The sequence below is a fragment of the Eptesicus fuscus genome, chromosome 22 (assembly GCF_027574615.1).
Source record: "Eptesicus fuscus isolate TK198812 chromosome 22, DD_ASM_mEF_20220401, whole genome shotgun sequence".
Lineage (NCBI taxonomy): Eukaryota > Metazoa > Chordata > Mammalia > Chiroptera > Vespertilionidae > Eptesicus > Eptesicus fuscus.
In genome coordinates this window covers 28,633,615-28,647,131 of record NC_072494.1, presented here as the reverse complement: position 1 = coordinate 28,647,131, position 13,517 = coordinate 28,633,615, and the positions used below count along the sequence as shown (strand labels likewise).

At 49.0% G+C, this 13,517-nt stretch overlaps 1 protein-coding gene across 1 annotated transcript in view; it reads left to right on the top strand.

The window, feature by feature from the left end:
- The window catches only part of SMYD2 (SET and MYND domain containing 2), a 52,450-nt gene that overhangs the window by 15,604 nt on the left and 23,329 nt on the right, over nucleotides 1–13,517 (top strand). The window contains exon 2 of the mRNA XM_008145973.3: nucleotides 6,564–6,627. Within this exon, the coding sequence (XP_008144195.2) occupies nucleotides 6,564–6,627 (64 nt within the window). The remainder of the gene's footprint in view (nucleotides 1–6,563; nucleotides 6,628–13,517) is intronic.

The following is a 13,517-nucleotide window of genomic DNA, read 5'->3' as shown; positions in this document are numbered from 1 at the left end:
CACAATTCCTCCAATTTTTGTTTCTCTCAAATAAAAATTTGCTGGTGCAACCACTCTCTCTCTCTCTCTCTCTCTGGGTGGGAGGCTAACTTTGTTTCTGATTGTCTTATTTCAGCCCACGGGGAAGTGATATTGCGCCGCTGGGCTTTTTTCCTTTTCTCTTTTCCGTCCGGCCGGGGCCGTCTCTGTTCCACAGAGCACACTTGTCACTTCTTCTGTCACCGTTAGTTAAAAGTAATTGTTATTGCAAACCCCCCTCCATGCCAGGACCGTTTTCTTTCATGGTGAAACCCACCAAGCATTCATTTTAGTCTCGGAAGCTAGGGAGCTTACAGGATCAAACCCTTTTTATCTAGACCAACAGCACCCGCGGCCACGCGTTAACTAGCAGGAGTTGTTAATTACATCTCTAATTACATCTTCGTGGCTTCCGAATTTTAAAAGCAAGGAAATTAATCACTGCGTGTGTCTCCTCCAGTAAAAAACGGCAGGAGCGTATCTTCTCTAAGTTCTGTTCCCGTCGCTTATAATCAGATACTTGCACTTTCCTCTAGCCTTCCTTTCCTCTCTTTGTGGATGGAGCCATTCCTTAGGTTCAAAGAGCCCTTCCCGTCACAGCAGGGTGAATGTTTGCCCATAAAACAAAGGCTTTACAAACATAAATCCTGTAAATATGAGTCTGGGTGAGATCGTCCTGAAGATATTTCAGTAGTTGATATCACTTGGGAGAAAAAAAAAAAGAGAGAGAGAGAGTGAAGGCTAATTAAACATAGAGTCCTTAGGACATGCCAACTTGTATTTTCTCACTTAATTTTCATAACAAACCTATGAGGCAGAAGCTACTAGTGTATCTCTATAGTGGAGGAAACAGGTTCAGAAAGGATCAGTAATTTCCCCAAAAGCACATAGCCCCTCAAGCATCAGAAAGAAAACAGGATTTGCGGTAGGCAGGTGGGAAAAGTAACTCACCATATTCACCCTCAGTTGTGAAGTGGGTATCCGGAGGCGGTGGACAGAAAGCTGAGGCTATCGTCTTAAAAACTCCCTCCTGCCTGGCTGGCGTGGCTCAGTGGTTGAGCATCGACCTGTAAACCCGGAGATCACAGTTCGATTCCTGGTCAGGGCACGTGCCCGGAGTGTGGGCTCAATCCCCAGTGTAGAGTGTGCAGGAGGCAGCTAATCACTGATTCTCTCTCATAATGATGTTTCTCTCTCTCTCTCTCTCTCTCTCTCTCTCTCTCTCTATCTTCCCACCCCCCTTCCTCTCTGAAATCAATAAAAATATTTTTGACAAACCAAAACAAAACTCACTCCTGGCTTCTAGAATATTTTCTTAGAAAATGTGGCATCTGCCACCCTATTCTTACCCAAACATTCATTACCAAGGGACCTAAACTGCCTGATACAGGACTGACTACACCCAATGTGTGTCAGACCCAGACATCTGGAAGCACATTAGAATCTCCGGGGGGCTTTCTATAGAAATTCTCTAATGAGAATTTCTGGGTCCTACGCCAGGCCCAGCAAGGCAAGGTTGAGACACTCTGGGAGGTGATTAGAGACTCACCCTTCACTTTCTTTTGAGTTCCATTCCTTTTGGGTTATTTTATATTTCAGTTAATTCCTCCAAGTGACCTTGATGAACCTTTCTTTGAGGGGAATTTTGTTTTCTTTCTTTTGCAGCCTTGCCCCAAACCTCCTGGACAGTTCCGATCAGGTTGCGTGGCAAATGAAAGATTTACGGCTGCGTCTTCTGTAGGCGCAGAGTTTATTCTCAAGGCCTTGTGTATTCCCTCCAGTGAAAACGAATATCCCATATGAAGTTTCTCTCTGGCTCAACTTCTCCGTCAGCAGTAGGCAAACACAGGCTCTCTTCCCCTCTCTTCCTTTCTCTCCCCAGCACATGCACACACAATGTGGGTACCAACTCAGCAAATTTTAGTCCGAGTTTCAACCACGCGGCTTAAGAAAAGTTTGCATCTCCCCCTAGTTAACGGAAAGAACCGACGAAGCACACATTGGGGTAATTTCAACAGAGCTCCCTCTGTAAGCCCACCCCTCTTCATCTAGAATCGCTCATACCAGAGTAGACCAAAGCAGATTCTTTTGCTTTTCGCTCTCAGTAACTGGTTCCTTTTTCTCCTCCTGTGCTGGGAAGGCAGCCTGGCTCAGGAGGATCTGTGTTGAGAACTTGCACGTAGAACCAGGTAGCGGGCTCCATGAGCATTCATCCGGTGAAGTCGGCCTGACAGCTACAGTGTGCCACCACCCGCTTCACAGAGTGGACTGGACCCGTGACCCTCCGAGGAGCACTTAGATGGGCCACACCGAAGGACAGGGAGGGACCTTCTTTGCACAGACTAAACACAACACCAGTCCTTATTTTATTCCACCCCATGTCAAGTGAAATCAATTCCCATGTCCTACTTGGTTGAGGGATCCTCTTTGTAGACGTGTTCCCTCCCCAAATCTCATTTTGAAAAATGATCCTGAATCCTTCCCTTCGCATCTTTGAAGTAACATTAATGGGATGCCATTGGAGCTGGGACAGAATGCAAACCTCAGAGGAAAGAATGCCTTTCCTTACGCTTTGTTACCACTGTTAGCTTATCCCAGTACATAGGTTGCTTTTGCTTCATGTAGTTTATGCTCCTGGATATTTGTCCCAGTACTCAAGGAAGGGTATTCATGCATGGTGAAGACAGAATGTGCACGTTGATGTGTGAATTCTGATTCTGCTACCTACGTGTGAGTGACCATGTCGGGTTGGATATTTCACCTCTGGGATCCTCATCGTCTTCATTTGAAAAATGAGAATCTTCTTCGTAGAGCTGATGGAATTATTAAGGTAGATCAGCCATTTTCAAACTTTTTGGTCCTAGAACCCCTCAATTGAGGAGAACACCCTGGGTTATATTTATCACTGTTTACCACACTTGAAATTGAAACTGAGAAAATTATATCTGTTCATTTAGATAAAAACCAATACTTTTAACTTTTTTTTAAAATGAGAACTATTTTCCAACACAAAAGAATTAGTGAGAATAATGGCATTGTTTCACAGTTTTGCAAATCTCTTCAAAGCCTGGATTTCCAGAAGACTGCTAGATTCCCAAATATGCTTCTGAATTTGGTCTGGGGTACTATGCAGTCCAGGTTGAGGTACATGGGGAAAATCCAGCCTCAAGTAGATATGTAGTTGGAAAGGGAGGGGTTTTTTAATAGCCTTACCAGTTAATTGTGGATATTCTTGGATTCAACACTAAAACTCGATTAAGTGGTATTGTCTTAAAGGTTAGTGGTAATGGGCAGCCGGAAGCACGGGTGCGAACCGTATGTGCTCCGTTACATTAAAATCCCTTGGTCTGTTTGTACTTTGAGTGACTCTTTTAGCCAAGCATGATTTTAAAAACAGCATACACTCATCATTTAGAAAATATGGGCTCCCTAAATTAGACCTTCTAGAAGTTGACTCATTTCATAAAACCACAGCACAACCATTAGTTGTTCATCTCATGAAGTGAGAGACTGTCAAGCGCAGGACGGCAGATAGATGTTTTCCAAAATTCTAGTTTTTGCTTGCAAGCCCAACGTTATCATCGGCAACAAATATTGCCACTTGTTTTCATCAAAGGGGGAGGCTCACTTCATTCATTTAGATAACATCTGCCAGATACTCGAGTTTGAGTAGCCACAGCTTGTCTGAAGCTGTTCTTTCAAGTAAAAATGGCATTCGAAGGAAAAAGCGGCCAGTTCAGTTTACAGCTCCAGCAACCCCGAGTGCTTTTCCTCGAAGCAGCCGTCCTGCGTCAGTGCGCAGCAGAAATATGCATCCTTCTCCTTTCATCACAGGATGTCGAAGAGTCGAGGTGTAGTAGAATTAATGTTGTCACTCCTTCATCAGGGACATCCTTAAGTAGAACTGGCTTCCCCGCCTTTACTCTGAGTGTTCGGAAATGGAGGATAAAATGACCCTGGGACACGTCGGTGCCACGGATTTGGTTTAATACTAAGACCCCGGGAAGTTTTAGCTTCCAGGCACCTTAACAGCTTACACCTTCTGCAAGGTAAATGTCAAGACAAGCAGTCGTATTCTGAACAGGGTTTTGACCTCACCCGCTCCCAGCTCTCTACAGACCACAACGTGAGAACCACTGGGACAGTGGAAATGATGGAATGTATTGCCAGCCCCGAGAAGTTAGCTTTCTCTTCATTGTTTGTGGCTCGTGGACTTGGTGACTGGCTGGACTCAGAAGCCTGGCCTTTGGGAGATTTATAACTTGATGAAATCCCACTGCAGTTCCTCCCTAGCTCACCGGAGCCCAGTAGACTTTTCTCCCCCGTGGTTGTTCCCTTGAAGCTGAAAACCAGCCTTGTTTCGTGTTAGCTTCACTGCTGGCCTCTGTGTGGGAAAACCCATGCAATCCTTGCCTTTTTTTTTTTTTTTTTTTTTGTATGGTGTGGAGCTAATAAAGATATTTTTATGATAATTTCCTAATCTTTTATATCAGGGGGTCTTCCCACTGGTTTGAGAGGCTCTTCAGTGGTCTATGTATGTTGAAATGTTACAGAATTTCCTGTTGTTTCCTGGGAATGAGAGAGTCGGGAGAAGGTGGGTTGTTGGGGAGAATGAATAGCTTCAGTCAAACTCTTACTAAAGAGGGTCTGTGACCTCACCCTCACAAACGCAAACATTAACAAATGACAGTTTCAGACATTTTTGTGGGCTGGCATCTCCCCACCCAGGATGCATTTGCAAACACTTCTTTTTGGAAAGAATTTTGGCCGTCCCCTCCCTGGCTTTGCCCATCTTTGCTCTCCATCCCCCTGGCACTTCTTCAAGGCCCACAGCCCTGAGCCCTTGCTTCCGTGTCACTTCGTGTCCTCTTTCCCTGGTTAAAAAATGCAAGATGGCAGGGACCTCGCATCTCATTCATTTCATCTTCCAAAGTGCAAAGTCAGAGTATGGAGCCCTTGAGACGCAACCTCGGGGGCATTTCAGGCCAGAGGATACACTCGGCTAAACCCGTGGGTTCCCTGGTGAGCTGGTGAGATGTGCAAACTCGGAACATTTATTTGTGCCTCAGCGGCAAGATGTGCTTTTCTCCCACCCGTGCTTCAGGCGGCTCCTGGGGAGCCAAGCGCTGTCATGAAAACGGCAGCACAGCCTGCTTCCTTCCAACAGTGGGGCGCCCGTCCTGGATCCCGTGGGAGTTGTGTGGTGACTACCACTGGCTGCCGGGAGAAGGGGGATTATGCACATTCTAGAACCCCGGCTCCTCGGGTGGGCGCAGAGGGGGTAGCGATGAGGTGCTGCCCGCCCTCAGGGCAGCACCCCCAGCGGCAGAGAATGCCCCTCGTGGTGCTGGCATGTCTACGGGCCAGAAAGCCGGCTGCAGTGCCGAGCGTGCGAATCAGACAGTGCGCTTTACAGATAGTGGCCTGATGAAAACCACATGGGGGTCCCCACCTCCAGACAATCGTTTAGGAGTTCTGTCCCTGTGGCGTTTAATTCAGTAGCTTCACAGTTTTTTTTTTAAAAAAAGCTTTGGCTTGCCCTGACCGGTTTGGCTCAGTGGCTAGAGCGTCGGCCTGCGGACTGAAAGGTCCCAGGTTCTATTTCGGTCAAGGGCATGTACCTTGGTTGCAGGCACATCCCTAGTGGGGGGTGTGCTGGAGGCAGCTGATCGATGTTTCTCTCTCATCGATGTTTCTAATCCTCTCTCTCCCTCTCTCTTCCTCTCTGTAAAAAATCAATAAAATACATATATATATAAAAGCTTTGGCTTATCTAATGCTCATCAACTGCTACACACGCAGCAGTTGGAAAGCTCCGGTGTCCCTGTCCTTCCTGGGAAGCAGCTACTATCCCAGTGCACAGGGAGCGTTGACCGAATTAGGAAGAGGCGGGAGAATCGCTCGGGAGCACGCTGACGAGGTGGTGTAGGGACCGATCACAGCCAGTCCTGTTGTACTCAGGGATGTGCCTCCGCTTGCTGGGTTGCAGCGTTTTCAGACCTCACCTTCTGGACATTTGAATTTTTGACATAGGCAGTCTCATGTCCTGCATCCCTGGCGTCTCATCAACAATAAAGCTGTCACTCAGTCTGCAGTTCCCCGTGTGCCCCCGTCCTCCGTCTTCAGATGTCAAACCTCCACCGTGGTCTATGTCTGTCCCTCGGCAGCAGCCGAGGAAATCAGGACCTACAAGCCTTTGAGCTGCCCAGACTACTGAGTCACAGTGCAGGTGACGGGAGGAGCGGTGGTGTCCCACGCCAGGTGCACGAGCAGAGAGCATGGCGTCCCGCTCCCCGGAAAGTGCCCTTCATGCTGCCGGGGACGGTACATGTCGGAGCGTGTGCTATTGGACCCGCTCGCTCCTCCTCAAGGACTGAATCTGGTCAAAATCTCCCCTGGGAAAACGCCACTGATCCGTGGGAGAGGAAGGTATGGGGGATCTTGGCTCTGCTTCCCGACCAGATGGCTTGGATTATTGCATGATAAAATGTGCGGCTTCCCGTGTCTGTGCCTCTCGCCACTACCGTGCCCTTTCTGTTTTTAAGGAAAGAAGGATTGTCCAAATGCGGAAGATGCAAGCAGGCATTTTACTGCAATGTGGAGTGTCAGGTAGGTGCTGGGCCAACTGGCCGGGAGGGCCTTGTTTCCGTAAACATCGGGACCCCCAGCATCCTTCTCTGGCTTGTCACGGCTCCCCCCAGCGCCCTCCTGCAGCCGGAGCTGGGAAGCCTCGTTGCGGTGTGGGGTGTGGCTGGATACCCCTGTGAGCTGACCCTGGACCCGGACAGTAACATCTGGGCGCCATTTATAGGACCAAGAAAAGGGAGCAGGAGAAGTGGGAGAGACACAGGGAGAGCCATGTGGGGCACAGGCAGGTGTTTGACAGTTTGCCCCCAAGGCCACCAGCAGCCGATGGAACATGCAGAGATGACAGATGAGAAATGCTCAAGTGCTGTCTTTAAAATGTTTACATCCCTCCATCCCTCTAGCAGGCCGCACCCTCGGGCTGTTTGAACCCAGCCTGAGTCCATCTAGACTTAGGTGAGCTCCTGGCATGGCCTTTGTACAGACAGCTGGAGGGTGGCTGGTCGGTACTTGGACTGGGACTGGGGCTGGGCGGGTCCAGGAGGCTGGCTGCGTGCAGACCACGGGCATCTGGTTTGATGGAGAAGGATCAAGGGACCTGTAACGCGGGGATGGGAAGCGCTTGGAGGAAGTCTTGTGGGCTCCTTGCGGGGTGGGGGTTTTGGGGGAGAGACAGAGTGAGAAAAACATCGATGTGAGAGAGACACCTCGATTGGTTGCCTTCCACACGCCCTGACCAGGGCTGGGGAATCGAACCTGCAACCAAGGTACATGCCCTTGACTGGAATCGAACCCAGGATCCTTCAGTTCACAGGCCGACGCTCGATCCACGGAGCCAAACTGGCTAGGGCTCCCCAGTCAAGTTTTTTCCATGGAAACCTAAAAGACACACCCTAGGACATGCTGATGCTCTTAAACAGCAGCTCCAACTGATGGAGTGACGTGGTGTCATTCACATCCCGCCCCCGACCCCCCATCTACTTCTAATCACCCACGATTTCATCTGTTTCCTTCTCCTCTCCCTGTGCAGCTGGCCTCTGAATGTCCCCAAAGAGCGATATGTAGCCATGGGAGAGGTTGCTAAGCCTTTATGTCATCTGACCGAGGCGCTGCAGCCACCGTGGGCTCCTGCCAGAAGGAGGCCCAGGCTGTGCCATTGGCGAGGGCGTGTCTGCCTTGGCACCCGAGGCCACGTGCACAGTCCACCTCTCTGCGTCTCCAGGGCAGGCTTCCGGAGGCCACCCGCCGGTGCGACAGTGAGAATGTACACGGGCCCGTGGTTGAGTTTTCGGGGAGCGGGCCTTCTCTTGAAGAGGGGAGACCGTACGTTGCTCCCACCAATTGTGGATAGAATATTCCGTGGTGAGCTGGCTGTGGCGTCGGAGATGTCGGTGAGCTCTGGGACTTCAGTGATGTGACCCAGGCCTGATAAGTCAGCTGTTTCTATATTTAACTTAAACACGTCTAGAAAAAATAACATTCTGGGTCTCTAGAGAAGCAGGTAGTAAATCACATACAGTTCAGGGAATATGACCCGGACTAGCAGGTGGCCGGGATCCCAGCTCTGCAGCTCACTAGCTCTGAACTTGGCAATTCCAGGGACATCCCTCCACCTCAGTGTCTTCAAATGTAAACAAAGGACAGGAGTGCCCATTGTAGTGAATTGTCCAGGCCAAGTGACAGGTATGAAATCTATCCCAACTGACACTGTGTCCAGGGGCGAGGGCTTATGAAAAAATAATGTTGCAATAATTTGGGCGGGACTGAAGCTCAGGCTTATGCTAAGAATAATGCATACAGCATGCTTTAGATTTAAGGGGCTTGTTTTTTGTTTTGTTTTTTAACCTAAGGGAGTGGATGGATCCTGAGACCTTGAGACCACTAATGGTGTGCACCGTGTGAGCGATGCTTATTATAAAACGAGTCTTCACTTCTCTGATTAGCTGTGAACTCGGCATGAATAGAGAACATCGGGATGTGTGAGGTGCTGAGTCAGCTCTGGGTGTCTTAAGCATAAGCTACCGGTCCTGTCAGCCTCACTAGGTGGCATTATTTTAATGAATCATTGTGGTCCGTGTTGGGGTTTTAAGGTGGCTCTGCGGTTCCCCTGCCTTCAGGACCTAGTCTCCCAGATTTGCAGATTCAGAACCCCATTTATGAGCACACAGTGAGGGGTGCCCTCTCACATTAACCAAACACACCAACCCGAGTGCCTGTTTATTACTTCACAACAGGCAGCCTGATGGTCTCTGCATTCTCTTCCTGTAGTCAAATTGTACAGCTGGTTAAATCCTGAAGAGCTTGCCTGGGGAGCAAGGAACCCCAGGATGGAGGATGCAGTCCTGTGATTTTAAGCCATGTTCAAAGGCCTTAGGCCTGGGCAGCTCGCTGAGTTCAGCCTCGCAATGTGTGGAGTGTTCCCTGCTGCTTGCCCAGTTCCTGGGCCATGCACCCTCAGCCTGGGGAGCCCGTCTCCAGGTCAGTTTTCCTGTGGGTCTGCTAAGAATATAGAGGCCAGAGGGCCCGCCTCGATGACCAGTGATAACGCCGCTCCCGAAGCCCCTGGTTTCCAGAGGTGACAGGCTGGATCTGACCTTTTCGTTTCCCTTTTGTTTCGTCTGCCTCCCCTGGTTGAAGGAGGAGGCTGACGCCCACGGCTTTCCATCCTTGAGTTCTGAAGAGCTAAGTAGGTGCAGGGCAGAGCGTTACAATGAGACAGCGTGGTCCTAGGGGTTTAATAACAGTAAGTGCAAGGGCGTCCTACGTGCTTAGGGAGGGATCAGAGGCATTTGCTCCGGGGAAAAATGTCCTCAGGATTCCGCCTGCGGGAATGTTTGGATGGGATCCACGTGGGGGCTCTGGTGCAGGAATGAAGGTGGCACAAAACAGGAGCAGGAGGAGGAAGGTGATTGAGTGATTCTCCACCTGAGAAAGCCTCGCCCTCCCTGGGCCTCCTTCCCAGGTGGGCCCCACCCGCCCGCAGGCCTCAGGGGGTCACCACCACACAACAGAGGGTGAAGTTGGAATGAAGGCGATCAGGTTCAGCCCAAGTAGATAAAACGACGCCCAGACTGGTTGAGTGACCTGCCTGACGTCACGCAGTGCATGCCAAGGGCTAGGGGAGGCCTATCACCCCTTCCCAACGCTCTATGTGGCAATGCTGAGGGCCCCCTAGGGTCGTGGTCGGCAAACTGCGGCTCTTTGGCCCTTTGAGTGTGGCTCTTTCACAAAATACCACGGCCTGGGCGAGTCTATTTTGAAGAAGTGGCGTTAGAAGAAGTTGAAGTTGAAAACATTTGGCTCTCAAAAGAAATTTCAATCGTTGTACTGTTGCTATTTGGCTCTGTTGACTAATGAGTTTGCCGGCCACTGCCCTAGGGAAAAAGGCACCGTGGGAACGTGTTACAGAAACAGAAGTGGGCTTTTCATGGACGTGTGCATTCTCCCCAGACCCTTCCCTGTAACCTCGGCGTGTTAGGATTTTGCTGTATTTTCTACAGTTTGGCTGTACCCTGTCCCATTGACTTTCTCCTCCTCCTCCACTTGGCTCAGTGTGACCCTGCCAGAGGAAAGATTTTCATTGATGAGGCACAAAAGGGTAATGGGGGGAAATGCAAAAGAAACAGAACCTGCTCTTTAGTTAGGCTTGTGTGGTAACCTGTGTGTTTTCATGAACGACGTTTGCTTTTATAAATATGCCTGGAAAGCTCAGTGTAGTCTTCCCTCACTCAGACGTCCCTAAATGGCACCAGGACATGTTTAAGAGACTCGCTTTAGAAAGCCGGTGGTTTTATTTTTTATTTTATTTTTTTTATTTTTTAAATATATTTTTTATTGATTTTTCACAGAGAGGAAGAGAGAGGGATAGAGAGTTAGAAACATCAATGAGAGAGAAACATTGATCAGCTGCCTCTTGCACACCCCCCACTGGGGATGTGCCCGCAACCAAGGCACATGCCCTTGACCGGAATCGAACCTGGGACCTTTCAGTCCGCAGGCCGACGCTCTATCCACTGAGCCAAACCGGTTTCGGCAGAAAGCCGGTGGTTTTAGAGGAATCGTTGGGGTGTAGAACTTTCTGGGTTGCTATTTCTTAACATTAACAAGCAGAAAAAAAAAAAAAACGAAAAAAAAACACCTGTTTGTGTTGTATACATGGAGGTGATGGGGTTATGAGTGCTTTTGAAAGTAAGAAGGGGCATGCCCTGGCCTAGATAAGAAAATGTTTTAAAGCACATGTGAGGAGCATGTGACTAAAGATGTGAGAAAGCCCTTGATTTTTGTCAACTGGGGAAAAACCCTGACGTGTAGACAATGCGTCAGGCAGGCTCCCATGACCTGCCGTGGTTCTGGGTGGTTAGTGAACGGGCCGGAGTCGTGGGTTCCATCTTGGTTAAGTTCCCTTTGGTCTCCCAGACCTAGGAAACATCGTAAACTGAGCCACTTGTTTTTAAATAATATTTAGAAACCTTTTCTACATATTTAAGCACTTTTGTCTGTGCACAAAAAGGTAAGCCGTGCAGAGCAGGTTATGGGACCGTATGGGAAAAATCTGTGTATGAGTGGCCGAGTGCATCCCTACAGTCATTTACGGGGGATACAGAACAGAGCATGTGTCCTCGGGGTGGGGGTTCAGCAGCGTGGGTCACCTGCCCGTGAGATGGCCCTGCTTCCGTTTGCTCTCCCTTCCTCTCGAAGGGAATGGAAAGTGTGTGACATCTGCTCACTAGTCCACATTGTAGGAAAGCGCATATATGTGCGTACAAGCGGCCTGTGGCTGTTTTGAAGGCACCGTGAGAACTAGAGAGACACCAAATGCAAGCGTTAAAAGAGGGGGACTTGGCAATGACAGGCCTCCTCTAGCCCTTGAGCCAGGAAGACAGTGTATCCTCTGCTCTGCAGAAAACTGGCTGACTGAGCAGTCACTCTTCCAGGCTTGGAAATGCAGTTTAGCAACTCTTCCTGCCTCTTTAAGCACTTTTGTCCGTGCACAAAAAGGTAAGCCGTGCAGAGCAGGTGGCACGTTGGCTCAAAATGAAAGAGAAGTTTAAAAGGTACAAAAAGAGCCCATGTCTTACTTTTATGTGGATTGACTTGTTTGAGTTGAGTGCACTGGTAATCTGTGCTTCCTGTAGCAAACTCGGAAAGTCCGGTCTGAAAGCTCAGGAAGAGTATCCACAATCTTACCTTTCCAGAGAAAATCACTGGTGATGCTTTGCTGTACGCCTTTTGGAATCCTTCCTATGCATGTATTTTTACTGAATATTATTTTTTTCTGGAAAATGGGATCCGAGTTTACATACAAATTTTTATGAAGATTGCAATCAGGGCAGGAGTACTAGCTTGGATTTAGAAGGAAAAAATTGGATGAAAGGTTTTAGAGAAACTGACCAAAAAAATGTTTTAAAAAACACAAAGGGTTGCAGAACTACTTTGTGTACAAAGAAGCTGCTAATACAAAAATAAATAAATAAGTAAAAGGCTAGCCTAATTTCCCCCCAGTTTTGTCCATTCTGATTGTTTATAATATCGTATGTGCAAAACTAGGGCAACTTGCCTCTGTCGGGTTCTCTAAGATAATGTCGTCATCACCTTCCTACAGAAAGTGAAAACGTTATGATTCTGATTAATTTCCCTTGATGAAACACACGTGATTCTGCCCTTCCTGGAGGCAGGCCATCTCTCTGCTTTAACTGCTGTGTGGGACAGTATCACGTTATGGGTGCTCTTGCTTTTATCTGGTGTTCTGATAAAGGCATAAACTACGTAAAGTCAAAGACTTCATCTCCCATCCCTGCCTCTAGGGTCAGTTGCAGAGCTCATTGAATGAATGAATGAATGAATGAATGAACGAACCCATAAATGAACAATTACCTTCCCGTGACGGCACTGTGTACCAGGCACTGTCCTGAGTGCTTCCTGTGGATGAGCTGGTTGGACCCTCACACGTCCCTTTCTGGTGACATGAATGCCTGATTATCCTTGGAAGGCCCTGCATTTCTTGGTAGGCCTCAAGCTTTGTACCTGATTAGCACTGTTGGAAGGTGTAAAATCGTGGACTCAGGCTTCTGGACCTGCTAAGTAACTTAAGGATCATGTTATTTACGGCCGAGGATACGGACGCAAAGGGATTAAGAGGCCTGCCTGGCGTCGTATCGCTGCTTCGCTGTAGAGTGGGCATAAGAATGCAGGCTTCAGTCCGGCCGTGTGGCGCAGTGGTTGAGCATCGACCTGTGAACCAGGAGGTCACGCACAGTTTGATTCTTGGTCAAGGGCACATGCCCGGGTTGCGGTCTCGATCCCCAGTAGCGGGCATGCAGGAGGCAGCCGATCTATGCTTCTCTTTCATCATTGCTGTTTCTATCTCTCTCCCTCTCCCTCCCTCTCTGAAATCAATAAAATTACATCAAAAAAAAGAAGAATTTAGGTTTCCCGACCCCCCAACCAGCGTCCTACCTGACAGCACTCTGCTCTCCTCCCCCAGAGGGCTCCTTGTGGGCAGGCTCCCTTCCCTTTGGGGGCATTTACATCAGTTAAGTGTCAACATTGCGTGCTGTTTACATTCACATTCATTCGGTACCAAGTTTATGAATAAACAATGAACAACTCAAATGAAGAAACGTCAGTATTAAACTTCTTTCTCCCAGGAGCTCCTTGTGGTTAAACATCAGCGGCAACATCCACAGTTCTGAAGGCCAGTCTCTCCCAGGCCCTGCAAAGGCCTTTTGCCAGAACCCCTGGGGTCAGAGTGGACCCCGTTCCCAGTTGTCGATCACTGTCTCTGGATGATGTTCCCATCAGCCTCCCGAGGCCTGGCGCCCTCTTGGTCTTTCTCTCTTTGCTTGGCACCTGGGCAGGGCGCTGGCTTGCCTGCAGGGAGCTGGACCCACCTGCCCCTACCTCGTGGCACCGCG